The sequence below is a fragment of the Erinaceus europaeus genome, chromosome 1 (genome assembly GCF_950295315.1).
Source record: "Erinaceus europaeus chromosome 1, mEriEur2.1, whole genome shotgun sequence".
NCBI lineage: Eukaryota > Metazoa > Chordata > Mammalia > Eulipotyphla > Erinaceidae > Erinaceus > Erinaceus europaeus.
The window spans coordinates 174,353,514-174,371,240 of NC_080162.1; the positions used below are offsets into that span (position 1 = coordinate 174,353,514).

General features: G+C 39.0%; 1 protein-coding gene across 1 annotated transcript in view; it reads left to right on the forward strand.

Moving 5' to 3' along the window:
- TPD52 (tumor protein D52) overlaps positions 1-17,727 on the forward strand; it is a 229,497-nt gene that overhangs the window by 144,126 nt on the left and 67,644 nt on the right. The window contains exon 6 of the mRNA XM_060199698.1: positions 9,074-9,255. Within this exon, the coding sequence (XP_060055681.1) occupies positions 9,074-9,255 (182 nt within the window). The remainder of the gene's footprint in view (positions 1-9,073; positions 9,256-17,727) is intronic.

The window sequence follows — 17,727 nt, forward strand, 5'->3', positions numbered from 1 at the left end:
TAGAATATATGCTATTTACATATGCCTTTTGAACATTTGAAATTTGGTTAGTGTGACTGAGGAGCTAACATTCAAATTTTATTTATTTATAAATAGCCACTGTATCTGATGCTTAATATTAAACACCACTCAGCTAGAAGCAATGAAAGAAGGTGAGAGTTGAGTGCCTAGGCAGATCAGCAGGACCTTGCAACGCACTCAGAGTAGATCACCCACCACAGGTTCTTCAGGAAAAAGGAAACTTGTCTCTTCAGATCTGGATGAAATCTGGCACTCGGCAGTTGACAGGTTTTAGCAGTTTAAAGTCCTCAGGTACACTAGTATTTGCCCATATGCCCCATCCTGGTTCCTGGACATCTCCCCCACACCCCCATCTTTCTAACCAGTGCTTTCACTTTGACATTATAGAGTCTACAAAATTGGGAATTCATTTTGTATTATCATTCAACCTTTTTTGAGAATTATGCTTTGGGTTTACTTTTTTGGAAAAATTAGGACTGAGGTTAAGCAAGTTAATTTTCTATTAAGGATAGTCACTTGCTTTCAGACCACTGTCTTGAAATTTAGCTGGAAATTTAAAACCCTGAAGGTTTTTTTGTTTTTGTTTTTTTCTTTTTTCTGTGTGCTTTACAATAGTCAGAACTTTTACACTTCTGTGTTTTGACCTGAGGTGCAAATAAATTTAAGCCAGCAAATATTTCCTTACCACAAAGCCTCTTTTTTATTATTATTACTTTCCATTCACTTTCTTTTTTTAAATTTTTAAAATTTATTTTAAAAAGACATTAACAAAACCATAGGATAAGAGGGGTACAACTCCACACAGTTCCCACCACCAGATCTCTGTATCCCATCCCCTCCCCTGATAGCTTTCCTATTCTTTATCCCTCTGGGAGTATGGACCCAAGGTCATTGTGGGATGCAGAAGGTGGAAGGCCTGGCTTCTGTAATTGCTTCCCCGCTGAACATGGGCTGAACATGACAAGTCGATCCATACTCCCAGCCTGCCTCTCTCTTTCCCTAGTAGGGTGGGGCTCTGGGGAAATGGAGCTCCAGGACACATTGGTGGGATCCTCTGTCCAGGGAAGTCTGGTTGGCATCATGCTGGCATCTGGAACTTGGTGGCTGAAAAGAGAGTTAACATACAAAGCCAAACAAGTTGTTGAACAATCATGGACCTAAACTAAAGGCTGGTATCGTGCAGATGAAGTGTTGTGGGGGTTACTCTCTGCAGACTCTTGTGTACTTCTGCTTTCAGGTATATATTTTGCCCTAGTTTATGGATACGTGTGAACATATGCTCTATCTCATGGGACCTGGTCTATATCTAGGTTTTGGGACTTTGTTAGGAAGTGAACCACCTGGAATGCAATTACAGAATACTATGAAAGGAAAGGTCTCACCTGAGTAATGAGGGTGAAGGGTTGGCATTCCATGCCTGACGTCTCTGGACACAGTTTGAAGTGAATGAAGCATGCTGAGGTGGTACTCGTTGCGTTGATTAGGTTGGGATTAGTGATGCAGTATTATTTGGTATGAATTGAGAGAAGCATGCAGCAAAGTGCACCCCACCCTAAGGTTCCAGGACTGGGGGAAAGCCTTTTTTTTTTTTATTTAAGAAAGGATTAATTAACAAAACCATAGGGTAGGAGGGGTACAATTCCACACAATTCCCACCACCCATTCTCCATATCCTACCCCCTCCCCTGATAGCTTTCCCATTCTCTATCCCTATGGGAGCATGGACCCAGGGTCATTGTGGGTTGCAGAAGGTAGAAGGTCTGGCTTCTCTAATTGCTTCCCCGAAAGCCTTTCTTTTTGTGGGCACTTGGTTATAGGTGTTAGGAAACTGCTTTGCCACGATGTACCGTATTCTATCCATGCCTCTTACCACTGGAAATAGGATCAGATTAAAGACTGGGATTGAATTGAATCAGTCCAGAGGAGTAGCCCTAGATAGTTCACAGTTAATTCAGACAACTCATCTTCAAGTTATATTCTCTGGAGTCAATTTAGGTAGTTTCAGTCCCTTGTGTCCACAGCCTCATCCTAGGGACTTTTTTGAGTGCCTCCTCTTTATAGACCAGTTCCTGTCTTAGAGACTTTTTTCCTAGGATTCATTTGTATTATCCCTGTGCTTTTTATTGTGAGTTAGAATAATGCATTGCAACAGAACAGGACTCTGGAGAAGGAGGGAGGGGGTAAAATGGAGGATGCTGAGAGGTTCTGATGCGTGACTGTAGAGAAGAACCTAGATCGGGGGAGAGAGTGACTTGCATAGACCTGTCATGGGGGAGATCCTATGTGTCAACTCCTGTACTATAGACCATTAACCTCTCAATTTAAGTGTGTGTGTTTGGGGTAGGAAATAATTACTGGAAGTAGATAGTAGTCGGTTTTCATGCAGATCTGTAAAGCACTATTTGTAGTTGCCTTTTATATAGGATCCCTGAAAGAACTTTTTGACTCTTAAGTACTGGGATGTAAATAGAAAGGAACTGTAGCACAAATACTACTCTATTTTGTGATTTGGTTTTTACGAACTAATACTAGGTAGCTAGATAAGTGTACACATACATAAACGCACCTATAGGAAAACAAGTATCCAGTAATTAAATTTTTAGAAATAATTATAGAAATTGTGTAGGAATGACTGGACTGTATGGGATGCTTAGAATATCATGCTTAATCTAGTTTTAGAAGTATCTCATTCCCTTGAATAATTGGAAATAAAGTACTTATATTAGCCATATAGCATCTATCTGATTAGTAATCTTAAATGCATCCTGGTTCCTGGGTGTGTCTGTTTCTCCCTTTTCCTACTAGCATCTGAGTATGTGTGACTCACAATTCTGTTTAGAAAGAGAAACAGATACCCACTGATTATCCAATTTCCCTTTGTAATTGTATTCCTCCCTATGTAGCCTAGCTCTTCTCCTGCTACTATTAAAAAGTGAAAAAATAATATTTAACTAGAAATTCCAGTGTTTTCTTTGTCTCCTAGGTTATCAGAGAGATCACCGTTCCTCCATAGCCCTGCCCTCTTTTCCTTCAGTCCTGCTCTTTATTTGTAGTCCTCAGTCCCAAGTCTCCTACATCTTTTTGTGACTTCTCCTTTACTGTTCTCTACAAGCATTTCTTGATTTCTTTTGACAGTACTATTTCCTTGAAGTTTTTCATCACCGTGATCTATCTCAACAAAGAGAAGAAAAGGGGTCATCTTGATGCCATTTTAGACCACGGTTCTTGTAGAAATGCTTAGTACTCATTTATCAACTTCAGTTTTTTTTTTTTTTTTTTCAGTTTCTTTTTCAGCATCTCACACACAGCTTTTCTCTTTTCTCATCATATTTACCTTTGTCAAGCAGAGAGGGGTATCCCCCATCCTTGGGGTTCTTCATCAATAGTGCACAGGGGAACAGCAATGATTATGTTGAGCCCACCATTGGTCTTGAAGAGAGAGACTTATATCCAGAACTAAGGGGTAGGTAGGGTAAATGGTTCTGGATGGTGAGGGATGAGTTGCACACTACAGACGGGGACTTGGGAGAAGGCCCTCATGGAGTCCTCCCTCATATGTTAAGGGAAAGACATTTGCTTAGGAATTGGTGGTCACTTCTTTGAGTAGGAAGAGGATATTGGCTTAGGGAATGTTTGTTGGCTCCTCAATTAGCTAAAAAATATTGACTTTTCTTTAGCTTCTAGGCCATCATTATCCTTGTGGGGGTGGAAAGAAATCATCCCGTGCTCCTCTGATTTCTATAAAGCTGGACAAATAAAAAAATAAGTAGGAAGCAGATTAATAAGATAAAAGTAAAGATAAATTTATTAATGAAAACATGTATACCTTCTGTACATAAGGGAGAGATCCAGAAATTCTGACTAACTCACCCATGTGGTTTTTGACCTCATTTTAAACAAAATACAAGAGAGAGAGAGAAGAGAGAGAGAGAGAGAAAAGAGAGAAGAAAGAAGAGAGAAGAGAGAGAGAGAAAGAACCAGAATCAGTATATCACTCTGGCACGTGTGGGATCAGGAATCAAACTTGAAACCTCACACTTACAAGTCCTGCATTTGAGCTTCTTGACACACAAGACTTTAAAAAGAGGGTCAAGGAGGCAGTGTGCAGATACAAGTTGCACCTTGCCAGGATGAAGGGAAATTCAGTTAAGAAGGCAAGTTACCCCAGAGGGGCAAGGGTAAAGCAGGGACAGTAGACTACCCTCTCCCCAGTTCACATCATCCAAAGGAGCAGTCTCTGTCCTGAAGGTGACTCTCATGTGGCCTCCAGGGTGCCGATACTCTTATTTTATTTTATTTATTTATTGGGGAATTAATGTTTTATATTCAACAGTAAATACAATAGTTTGTACGTGCATAACATTCCCCAGTTTTCCACGTAACAATACAACCCCCCTGGGTCCTCTGTCATCCTTTTCGGACCTGTACTCTACCCCCCCAACCGCCCCAGAGTCTTGCTTTGGTGCAGTACGCCAATTCCAGTTCAGGTTCTACTTGTGTTTTCTCTTCTGATCTTGATTTTCAACTTCTGTCTGAGAGTGAGATCATCCCATATTCATCCTTCTGTTTCTGACTTATTTCACTTAACATGAATTTTTCAAGGTCCATCCAAGATGGGCTGAAAATGGTGAAGTCACCATTTTAATAGCTGAGTAGTATTCCATTGTGTAAATAGACCACACCTTGCTCAGCCACTCATCTGTTCCAACACTCTATTTTAGTGGTTGCAGATTTTTACTCCTCTACTTCCTCAGTTTAAAATGATCTGCATACCAGAGAGAAGGATCTTGAGGAGATCAGTTTAACAGTTTAACGCTCGATGATAAGACCTTTTACCATCTGGATTGACTTCAGTATGTACATGGTGACTTCATCAACACTTTGGCTCTTATTCAGTATCATATTCTTTTTTTAATTTTTTTAACTTCTTTTTAAAATTTTAAAAAATTATTTTACCAGAGCACTGCTCAGCTCTGGCTTGTGGTGGTGAGGGGCATCAAACCTAGGACTTTGGTGCCTCAGGCATGAGAGTCTCTTTGCATAACCATTATGCAGTCTACCCCTGCCTTTTCAGTATCTTATTCTGAAAACCTTCATTCCCACTTGTCTTCATGTGCAGCTGTACAATAATTATATTTGTATATCATTATCTTACCAGGTTCTTAAATCCCTGAGCTCTTTCTGGCACCACAATTTTATGCTTGTCCTATTCTTTGGTTCCTTAATTTTAATCAAGCCTTTGCTAACCTTAAGTCAAGAGCAGCAAGATTAGCAGACAAGTCTTGTACTTTTTGTGCATGAGAGAGAGGATAATAAAGAATTGCAATTTTTCTTAGAAATGCAGACTTAGAAATCTAAAACATATCTGAAAGACAGACAAAAGTTAGTTTTTTATAGAGGGAAAAGAAGGTTGAGACAGTGGTAAAGTCACTATGAGATAAGTCAAAGGAGGGGTCACAAAGTAAAAGTAGATCAAAGTTTATTTTTCAGTCCTTTCAAACAGAACAGTCTTATTCTTACTGGCTTCTTGGAATGTTGGTGATTTGGCCCAGTCTCATGGTTTCAGCAATTAACAACAATTGAGTGTTTTTTTGTTTTGTTTTTGTTTTTATGGTAGCCGCTAATATTAACTTTTCATACCTTTATCTTTTCTGACACTACTTCCTTTTTTTCTTAATCCTTTTTTTGGTTTTGTTATCTTTATTTATTTATTCAATAGAGACAGCCAGAAATCAAGAGGGAAGGGGGTGATAGAGAAAGAGAGAGAAAGAGAGACACCTGCAGCCCTGCTTCACCACTTGGAAAGCTTTCCCCCTGCAGGTGGGAACTGGGGGCTCAAACCTGGATCCTTGAGCATTGTAGCTTGTGCGCTCCACCAGGTGCACCACCACCCAGCCCCGACACTACTTCCTTTTGAAGATTCTTTAGTCCGGAACTATTTGGCGGCTACTCCAGAATCGTAAAATCTCACTTGCTATGATCCTCTGATTTTTAATAAGAAACATCGTTTGATTGTAGAATCCAGCTCTGTCATAGCATTTCTATCACCCTAGGGATTATTTGTGTTGTTAGCCTTCTCTGAGTTCTATGAGCCAGTCTAGCTAATTAATTGAATCTAAGGAAGAGGTTATGGGAAATTCTTTTTTAACCATTCTGCCTCAGATAAGGTGACTTGTGCTTTTAATTGGTGCCTGAAGTTAGGATTGGGGGGACAATATTATAGGCTAGCTCTTAAGCCATGGAGTCCAATGCTGCCTCCTGGTAGACAGTGTCAGAATGAGTTAAACTGTGTGATACTCAACTATTCGCAGAAAATTGCTTGCTTGCTGGTGTGTGTGTGTGTGTGTGTGTGTGTGTGCATTTTCAAACCTTATCCATCTTTTTTGTTTGTTTGTTTGTTTGTTTGCTAAATTTATTAACCTTGGCACTACTGACCTTTTGGAGGAAAGATTTCTTTGTTGTTGGGACTGTTCTTTGCATTGTAAGATACCCAGCATCTCTGACTCTTACCCAGTAGACTCCAGTAAGATCTTCAGACATGGGCAAATAAATGTTCTTTGCATCACAAAATCATACTGGTTGAAAACTGTTAGGTTTATCAGTAAAATTTATTGGTGACAGGATCTATAAGAATACTGTTATTATTTTTTTAATTTCTTTATTGGGGAATTAATGTTTTACATTCGACAGTAAATATAATAGTTTGTACATGCATAACATTTCCCAGTTTTCCATATAACAATACAACCACTAGGTCCTCTGTCATCCTTCTTGGATTACTGTTATTATCATCACCATCGTTATTCTTTAGTAGTGCTTCACACTTCCAAGCTGACATTTTTCCAGAGAGAGAGACAGAGACAGAGACGGTGAGCAGGAGGGGAGTATACCAAGCCACTGAAACCTCCTCTGGTGCAGTGTCGGCCAGATTGGAACCTGCACCATGCAGGTAACAAAGCATACTCGCTATCTAAAGCGCCGTTTGGGGGAGCTGCCTACCTTACTTCAGGCACCGTTTGTGGATTTTACACTTGGCCACGCGTTCATCTAGTTCTCACAGTAGCCCAGTAAAATCGCTGTAATTAGTAGCTTTATTTTACAGATAAAGTGAATAGCAGTACTAACAATGTAGGTGTGTTGCCCAGCCATTTCACTGCTGAGTGACAGGGCCAGGAGTTGAGCCATAATGACCAGACCAAAACTTGCCCTTAAGAACCCTCAGACCCTGTGAACAACTGTCATTATGAAAGTTTTCTTTCCTATTTGAGTAAGATATCCCTGTTGCATAACCAACATCCCAGACCTAATTCGCCTCTACGTTTGTTTTTTTTTTTAAGAAGAAAAAAGATAGGATATTATACATATTTTGCCAGGGCAGTAAATGCCTTCTTACTGGGTATTATTTATTTGTCCTCACTGCGGGGTGTTTTGTGCTTCACAGAAAACTGACTTCCCTGCCTCTGTTGTTTTAATTTTCTCCTTTTAGTGTGTTAGCCTCTCCTCCTAGATTTCTATTATGCCTAGCATGACTGAGTCCCATGCTTTTGTGGGTTTCTTCAGAATAGATTGATATATTTTTACAGCTTCATTTTTCTGCATTTATTTTTAGTTGCCGTTTCTTTCACACTGCTTCATTAATTGCTGCTTTTTTGCATACTTACTGCCCACTGAAAAGATTTTCAAAATTCTCTCTCTCTTTCTCTCTCCCTCTTTCGCCCCCTCTCTCTGTCTTTGTTCTGTTCAATGTTGAGGATTTGTAGTTTTTCGTTTCATTTTCTGCCATCATTTAATGGTATTTCAGAAGAGATAAAAGTGCCAGCTTAGTTATCTTGAGCCACTAACTCATTTAGTTCATTTAAAGAATATTATTATTATGTAACATTTATTGGTTAGGGTTGAAGAAACTAAAGTTGTTGCAACATAATCATAGGAGCTTCTTCTTCTAGCCTTTGCCCTTCTTCCGTAGCCAGTCAACAGCATCAGTACGAATTAAGCTCATAGGAGCTTAATTCGTACTTCATGTTTTCTTTTTTATCACTGGATCATATGAAATATATTTGAGTGATATTTTAATAATGGGCAATATGACTTTTCACAGAAAGAAAAAAATGCAAGTAATGAGAGAAGACATAGTTCATGTCTCTTTAGCACTAACAGGTAGCACATTCTTTTTGTAGCCCTTGGAGTAGTACATATTACTAAAATGAAAGTATAAATACAGTTGTTTTTTGTTTTTTTTAGTTTCTTAAGTATATTATCAGACTCCTTTTTTTTTTTTTTTTTAACCAGAGCTCTGGTTTATGGTGGTATGGAGGATTGAACCTGGGATTTTGGAGCCTCAGTCATGAGCATCTGTTTGCATAACCATTTTGCTATTATCTACCTCCACCCTGTTATCAGACTCTTTAATATAGACTTTTCCCCCTTGTAATTTCAGCTAGAAGGAGACACAGGGAGAGAGACAGAGGAGGAGAGACACCACAGCACTGCTTCTCTATTCATGGAGCTTCCCCTTGTTGCCATGCATAGTGCTCCCACATGACGCTTAGTTCTTGAGCCCAGGTCCTCACACATAAAGGCTGCTTGCTCTCTACTGAGTGACCTATCTCCTGGCCCCAACATCTGGTTTGCATTTTTTGTTGTTGTTGTTGTTTTATTTTATTTTCATTTGTTTTGTCACCAGGGATTCACCATTCTAGGCTTAGAGAGAAGGAGAGGAGAGAGTGAAGGAGGGAGGGAAAAGAGATGGGATAGAGCTCAAACCTGGGTCATAGTCATGGCGAAGCAAGTACACGATCCAGGTGAAGGTGAACTATGTTGCTTGCTCTACTTGACTTTTTAAAACAAAATGCCATTTAAGTAATTTTATTGTTGTTTAAACATACAGGAATGTTTGAAAATTTTTTTTAAATATTTATTTTATTTATTTATTCCCTTTTGTTGCCCTTGTTGTTTTATTGTTGTAGTTATGAAAATTTTTTATCTTAAGATTTTATTATTCCTGTCTTGTACACTGAGCTATATGCATATAAATGTCTCTTTTCTTATTAAGGACTCAACAAAAAATGTGGAATCTTTCGCATCGATGCTGAGACATTCTCCTCTTACACAGCTGGGTCCTGCCAAGGATAAATTGGTTATTGGACGAATCTTCCATATTGTGGAGAATGATCTTTATATAGATTTTGGCGGCAAGTTTCATTGTGTTTGTAGAAGACCAGAAGTTGATGGAGAGTAAGTAGAATTATTTCAGAGTTCTCTTAAGCATGTTCATAAAAGTTGAGATACCTGAAAATTCTTACTGGGTTTAGTAATTTGAGTCAGAATATGATTTTTTTTAAAATTTTTTTTTTAATTTACTTATTTTCCTTTTTGTTGCCCTTGTTGTCTTTTTGTTGTTGTTGTAATTATTATTGTTGTTATAGATGTCATCTTTGTTGGATAGAACAGAGAGAAATGGAGAGAGGAGGGGAAGACAGAGAGGGGGAGAGAAAGACAGACACCTGCAGACCTGCTTCACTGCCTGTGAAGTGACTCCCCTGCAGGTGGGGAGCCGGGAGGCTGGAACCGGGATCCTTATTCAGGTCCTTGCGCTTTGCGCCACGTGCGTTTAACCCGCTGCACTACCGCCCAACTCCCAGAGTATGATTTTTGAACAGATAGAAAATATGCTTAATTCTCCTGATAATACTTACTATCTTGGGTGAGATTCGTATCTTCTAAAAGCAGAGAGGTCAGTTCTGGGAAGAGATTTGCACGTTCATCTTGATAGTGTCCTTCTCTACTGAAAATTCAAGCCAATTTTAGATAAAACATGAGAATGGAAAAAGGGGGGGGGGGTAGAGGTGAGGTGGGCATCTAGCCCATTTTACATGTGAACTTTTTGGTTGCCACTGGGGCTTCACTACCCCGGCTCGACCTTTTCAAGAGAGAAAGAAACATACATAGACAGAGGAAGAAAGGGAAAGACACCATTGCACTATAATTCCTCCAGTGTGGTGGCGGCCAGGCTCAAAACTGGGTCACATGCACAGCAAAGTAGCTTGCTATTTAGGTGAGTTACTTTGCTGGCCTATACTTTTTTTTTTTTCTTTTATTCTTTCTCTGTCTCAGAGTCTCCTACAGCTTTGAGACTTTCCCCCTTTTGTTGTTGTGCACGGGCCGCGGAGAAGAGAGAGGGGGTCCGGAGCGAAGAGGAAACACAAATCTTTATTTGCGCTGGCACCTCAGGTTGGGCCACGTGGAGGTAGCGAAAATGGCCGCCTCACGCAGTAACCTTTCCTGCGTCTGAACACTGGAGTGAAGCGCTGGCAAGAGAGCGAGGTGCGGAAGAAGAAGGGCTTTTATAGGAGTAGCTTTCGCGAGAATGGGAAGGGGGAGGAGTAACCATAGCACTCCAGGATAGGATAATAACTCTCGTGAGAATGGGAGGGGGAGGAGTAACCAGAGCACTCCAAATATCATGGGGATATAGACAATGCCCTGAGGGCACAACTTGGCTAAACAGGCACTCTGAGAATGTCCCAACTCTCGTGGGAACTAGCAGTAGCCTGAGGGGACAACATGGCAGATGTGACTGCATCGCACAATTTCCCAGCACCCTGTTGACTTTTTTATGCTCTTTTCTCTTCTTCCACCAAATTGCAGTGCTTTATTGTTTTGCATCTATTCTCGGGATTCTAATTTTTCATGTTATATTAACTGGTCATTCTATCCATAGTCTGTGTAGATAAAAGGTATTTGTGGAGCCAAAAAGAGAGCTTTACTGTGTAGGGCACATACCTTGCTATAAAGTACGAGAGTGCAGCCCAGGTTTGAGCCCCCACATCACAAAGAAGTTCATGACACCAGGGGAGACTTTGGTAGCATGATGTCTTTCCCTTTCTCTCTGTGTCTCTTTCTCCCATTCCATCTCAGTGAGAAATATGGGCCTCAAGAGTGATAAAATGACATATGTATGAGACACTGTCTCCATATACAAAATAGATAAAGATATTTAGGGATGTCAACATTTACCAGGGATGTCGCTAAGGTGAGTGGCCAAGGAATAGAATATAAAGAGTAAAATAATTTGTTCAACTACAGACTAATATTGGGAAAGAGCAAGTGGATTTGTGTGCTATCTGACATGGAAGGTAGTGGTATATGGCAGGACCTGCATTGGCATATCAAATAACCTATGAGTCTAGTCAAACACAGTAAGGCTTAAAGAAACATCTTTCGAGGATATGTCTGCCAATCCAGAATTTTATACTGCAATGTACTCTGTGGCACAATAAATTATCAAAAGGATTGAATTAGACAGTTTATGTAAAAATTTGGAGCCATGACTGGCCTATAGTGAATAGATGCTGCTACTCTTATTATTATTACTATTATTGAAATCCTAGCGACTTAGGATATTTATGAGCTAACGAAGATAATCCTCACCAATTCCTATTGAGAAATGTTTATGCATAAAACAGGTGTGAAGATAGGAGGCACTAAAGGCATCCCTCAAAGGAGGCACTTTTAAACTGTTGGATTCAGTAAGTAGGAGCTATAGCAGGTAATGTTTGGTTCATGGAAAATGTATCAGTAGTTTTGAAATGAAGTGGTATTTTCTTTCACACAGCTGCTAGCTACAGTTGAGAAGCTTTCATCTTGCAGCTGTGGGTGCTGCTCAATTGTAGTGGCATCCTTTTAAAAATATTTATTATTGGATAGAGACTGAGGAATTGGGGTGAGGGGGAAGAGATAGAGGGGGAGATTTCACCTCTTGTGAATCTTTCCCCCTGAAGGTGGAGAACAGGGACTTGAACTCAGGTCCTTGCACACTGTACTGTGTGTGCTTAACCAGGTGCACCACCACCTGGCCCTTGTAGTGGCATCTTTATTCTTACAAGTTGAGTAACATGCAACCAGAACATGAAGTGTTAACCTTATAGAAAGATGTATTTAACAATTCACTTTGCTGAATTGTGACTATTTTAACCTGCTCCGTCAAATTTAATATATATTGTAACTGCCAGCAATACATTTATGGATAGAGTTTTACTTTTGGCAACTCTTTCACAAGTACTTTTTTTTTTTAATCACTTTATTGCATTGGGGTGGGTATGTAATGTACTGTATTGACACATGGGTACAATTTCTCTTCTCTTTGTGGTAGGTGTCTGCAAAATACCTACAACCCCAGCTTGGGTCCTTTTCATGCACCAGGACTCCAGGTCCCATTCCAGCCCTTCTCACCTCCTCCTCTACCAGGGAGCCCTTTGATTTGGTGCAATACACTGGGCACTTATTTCTTTGCTGATTTAATTTTTTTTTTTTTTTTTAAGTTTTGGATAGAGACAGAGAATTTGGGAGGGAAGAGGGAGATAAAGAGGAAGAGATTCCTGCAGCACTGTTTCAGCACTTATTCCCCCTGCAGGAGGAGACCAGTTTTGTCATGTTCTATTCTTGTGTGTGTGTGTGTATGTGTGTGTGTTTGTGTGTTACCTTTATTTATTTACTGGACAGAGACAGTCACAAATTGAGAGGGAAGGAGGAGATAGAGAGGGAAAGAGACAGAGAGACACCTGTAGCCCTGCTTCACCATTTGCAAAGCTTCCCTCCTACAGGTAGGGACTGGGGGCTCGAACCAGTGTCCTCACGCATTCTAACATGTGCGCTCAACCAGGTGTGCTGCCACCCAGCCCCATATGTTATATTCTTTAGCATAACATTTCAGAATGTCATATAGATCCAGAATTTTGGATTTGAACATTGCATAAGTAAATGTTTATGAGAGGTGAATGGCTCAGTGGTAGAACACAGGATTTGCGCATGTGAGGTCCCAGTTGAGTTAAACCCCAGGCATCGCAGATGCTAAGTGATGCTTTGGTTCCTTTTCTCTCTCTAATTATATAAGTAAGTAAATCTTTTTGGTACTCTATTTATATTGTCTCATATATTCCTCAGAAGCAGAAAACATTGATGGCATTGCTGCCTGGGAGGTGGCTCAATAGGTGGGCACAGGACTTGCACGTGTAAGTTCCCAAGTTCAGACCCAGTACTATGTATACTAGAGTGGTGCTCTAGCTTTCTCTCATTCTTCTCTCTCATTCTTTTCTCTCATTCTTCTCTCATCAGATGAGTAAATCAATCTGGGTGAGGGGAGGTGGGAGCTGGCAACATTATCTTCACTTTCAAAATGAGCCTGTAGAGGTCAGACAGTGGTGCACCTGGCTGAGTGCACGTGCTACAAAATGAGCCTGTAAACATAACTAACATGCTGGAGTCACACAGGCGGAACTTTACAAGGCAGGGGTTCATACCTAGGATTGTGTGCATCCAAAGCACGCACGTGCTCCTGCATTCTAATATGCTTTTTCAAACTCTGCAACTTACAGTTACTTGAATGTCATCAGAACTTTCTAAAATGCTACCATTCCTGAGTCAAGTTCCTATTAGTGACCCTGAAGGTAGTGTAGTTGGCAGAGCTCTGTGGAGCCATGTTATGTGATGTGGTATTAGCGATTATAATAGCCTTGATATGGTGTCCATGATGTAATGTGTTTGCACCATGTTATCACCATAAGCTAATGACCAGTCTTTGGTCTGGAATGAATCATTATGAGACCTATAGTCACAGGAACTGGTTCTTATTTTTTTCGTAGTGATTTGCAAAATTATAAGATAAGAGTTCTGTGTCCCTACTCCCCCTCCAGTGGAAACTGCAGTGGTTCTCCCAAGGTCATAGATATGGGCTAACTTGATATATCTATATCTGTCTATATATCTATATTGGTATATAGCACAGGAACTAGTTCTTAGTTTAGAGTCAACATTTGGGAATGATATTTTTTTAAAGCTTATTTTGCAATAGGTCGAAAGGTAACTCCTTATACATGCAATAATTAATGTTTAATTCTTTTAAAATATTCAGTCTTTATAGAAAACATAGGAGAGAGTTTCACATGAGGCAGGTAGAAGAAGAGAGGAGGCGACAAGTCAGAACTTGGTCATGAAAATGTGATGCTCCACCAGTTGAGTCATTTCCCCAGCTGCTAATTGATTCTTTGTACAAAATGCACCAATTCCTTTGCTTGAACTTGCTAAGCTTAAAACAGTTAACCTGTCGGTGGAGGGAGGGTGCTCTTTTTTGATGACCCTGAGTTATGATTGCAAATACTATTTTCTATGTTATATCATAAATCAAATGTATAGAAGTATTGCTTAGGTTCATTTTACATTTGTCTGGGATATTTTTCTTCTGCTGTGTCTGTATCTGCTTTTTATACCTTTTATAAGATTCTTCATTTTCTTCTAAAATGCTCATGGCTAGGGAATTGGCTACCAAATTTGTTGTGCTTGAAATAAGAACTGTTGATAAATTAATAAGGGTCTTACAGCCTCTTCTGCAGAAGTGCATGCACTTACTATAGGGACTTCAGCGTGTATTTTGACAGTTCCTAAACTCTGATTCAACATCTTTGTAACTGGGTTCTGTGGAGACTTGATGTCACCAGATAGCAAATCCACTGATAAGTGAAGTGTGACTGTGCCAGGGTTTTGCCTGTGTTGACTGCCTATTCACAGATGCCCTTGATAGGGATTGTCACATATCAGAACAGTGTTTGTTGAGCCATTCAAGGTGCTGAGTGTCTCAGACATGAGCAGTTGTTTTGGTTAAGGCTTTAACACTTTCTATAGGTGCAGTAGTGAAAATAACTTGGGATTGTTGTAGCTTAAATACTATTAGATAGGTTGCTAATTTTTGTAGTGAAGTTATAAGCAAATGCGTAAACTCCTTAACAGCATTGTTAAGACCAAAGAATTGCTTTGTGGCATTAGTTCGGTGGACTTAGATTGTACTGCAGTGCATTCCAGCAGTTTTTCAGAATTAAACTGCTGATTTTATTAATTTTCTAAAGTAGCATCAGCTGGACCATGGCATGACTTTTCACTGAACCACCAAACATTTAATGAGAACTGATTTATGTGCCATCTTTGGGTGCAGTGCTAGCAATGTATAGACCAAAGACAATGATTCAAGTACAGGAAGATAGAAAAGCCAGTAAGTTTAACAGTATGTTAAGTTCTGTCTCCTTTATACCTGAGGAGTGGAGATGGAGGTGTTGATGGTTCAGAAGGTTTCCAAGAGAAACTAAAAATAGAACTGAGTTTCAAAGCATGAGTAGGAAACCCAAAAGTATAGCAGTTGAGAGAAGCTGGGAGCTATAATTGCAAAAGTTTGTCAATGAGAGAGAACCTGGCTCTTCTGGGAACTCAAGTGACTTAATGATAAAGAAATTGATAGAAACAGAAGTAAGATCATCAATGGATTTATTGATATATGCCATTTTAAAATTAGGACTTCATTTTCAAAGTGTTAGACATTAAATTATTATATAAAGTAACATGGGCCAGATTTGTGTTTCAGTGGGCTCATCCTGTCACTGGGTTGGAGCATATATTAGAACAGTGAAACCAGAGGAAAGGAGGCCAGTAAGGAAGCTTATGAAAAGAAGTGAAGAAGGTGTGAATTAGTGAGATTTAATTAAGGAGACATTCATTAGCAGTTGAGATGGAAGACAAGTCTTGGTGACTCGTTTCATTATGAGAGGTAAAGGGAAATTTTTCAAATGATCGTTGATTTCGGACATGAATAAGTAGCTAGTAAGTTGGGTTGTTTTGAGAGGTGAAGAAGGGGAATGTATTGTTAATAATTGGTCTGCTTCAAAAATAAGAATGAAAATACTCTACATAAATTAGCTTGATTCTTTCATTCCCACTCGTAATCCTAATACTGCTGATTAGGGTCAGTTAAGCAACATTTTTCTTTTTATTGACATATAAAATGTATATGTGGTTGAATCATGCTATCATTTTAGTTAGCCAGATAATCTTAACTTTTTTCATTTTGTGAAGCTATATTTAATTTGAGCTTTTAGTAATAATAAACATTTCTGTAAAATCTCATCAGATTTTACAAATCTATTTATTAATGTGTAGATGAGGATTATCTTTTAAAGCATTGTTTCTATACTAGACTTCTCACAACATACTTGATTGACAGTTGTGAAAATCAAACAGTTTCAAAACAAGCATGATTGGCAGTTCTAAGGTAACTAGCACATGCTTTGAATATTATCTGTACTTTTGTTTGACATTAAGGTGGAATAAACAAGCTAATTTCTCAGTCTTTGTTTCTATTTTTAGCTTTGAGATATATAGGGTCAAATAAAGAGTGGGGTTGATACTGAATGTTTAAAAAACTAGTTTCTCAGGTATATTGGTGGGAGAGAAAAGAATTTGAATTAAGTGGTTCTTTTTATTCCAGAGGATATGGTTCACAATTACAGAGTATCAATACATATTTTTAAATAGATTGTTGATTAACAAGCCTTCTATTTGGTTTTCTTTATTTTTCTCCAGGCCATTTTTTTAAATTTGTGATTTAAAGAGAAACAATTTGTGAGATTAATCATGGATTATAATATTACATGGTATTGTTCCACATTCCACCCATCAGATTTGGTTTTCCTTAACATTACTCTTTTTTTTTTTATTTTATTTTTTTAGGAAAAAAGAGCACCTGTTATATTTACCTTTTTCATTAAGAAACCTTAACAATATGTATAAATTGTAAAATATTATCTCTGAGTTCATGTAACACATGGCATTGAGGCTTTGAGTATCATTAGAGGCTCTCCCCCTCCACGCCTAGATATGGCATAGCAATGTTCTTGTGGAATAATTTGTTCTGTTTGGGTCCTATTTTGATTAATGTGTAAAATTGATTTACTTTGTGTAGCATATTCACACACGTGCTGCTGTCAGTCCAGAAATTGTGTACATTTTTATGTCTAGTAGGTTTGCCTAATATGTCTTTTCAGGACTTTAAAGGTTAAAAGTGAATCTGGAAACTACTATGGTGTCTGCCTGTTAAGGAATGCAAGCAATTAAGTCTTCCCACAAAAGCTTTGAAGTTAATATCTTAATAGGACGAAGAGGAGAAGTCAAGGCTGCATGCCTACAATTGGTTCAGGCTGCAGTCCTATTGACTTAGGAGTAGATTTTAGAAAAATTAAAAGCTGTCATGTTAGAAAATGTGATTCTATTTTAGTTTGTGGGATTTTGTATTCATTTAGTAAGATTGCCACTTAATAGCATCTAGAGACTTGGAGGAACGCAGATTTCCAGCCTGTGTTTTGTAATTGGTGATGAATAGGAATAGCAGTAATAGCTAACATTTGTTGAACACTATGCTAGTCACTTTGTTGAATCTTTTTATTATTCTAAGGTAGAAACTGTTAGAATTCTGTTAAAGCTCTGAAGAAACAGTAGCTTCAGAGCTTTTTGAGTAACTAGTCCATAGACAGAGGTAAGTAAGATTTGAAATAACTTCATGACTTTAGAAGGAAAGATACATAGAACATAATTACACATAAGAATATAGGAATTAGTATCTAAACAAATGAAATGTTCAGCCTAGAATGTTTCAGAGGGGAAGGTAGGAAAATAGAAGTGGGGGCTCTGGGCGGTAGCACAGCAGGTTAAGCACATATGGCGCAAAGTGCAAGGGTCCACGTGAGGACCGGTTTGAGCCCCCAGCTCCCCACCTGCAGGGAGTCGCCTCACAAGCAGTGAAGTAGGTCTGCAAGTGTCTGTCTTTCTCTCCCCTTCTCTGTCTTTCCCTCCTCTCTTGATTTCTCTCTATCCTATCCAACAACAACAGCT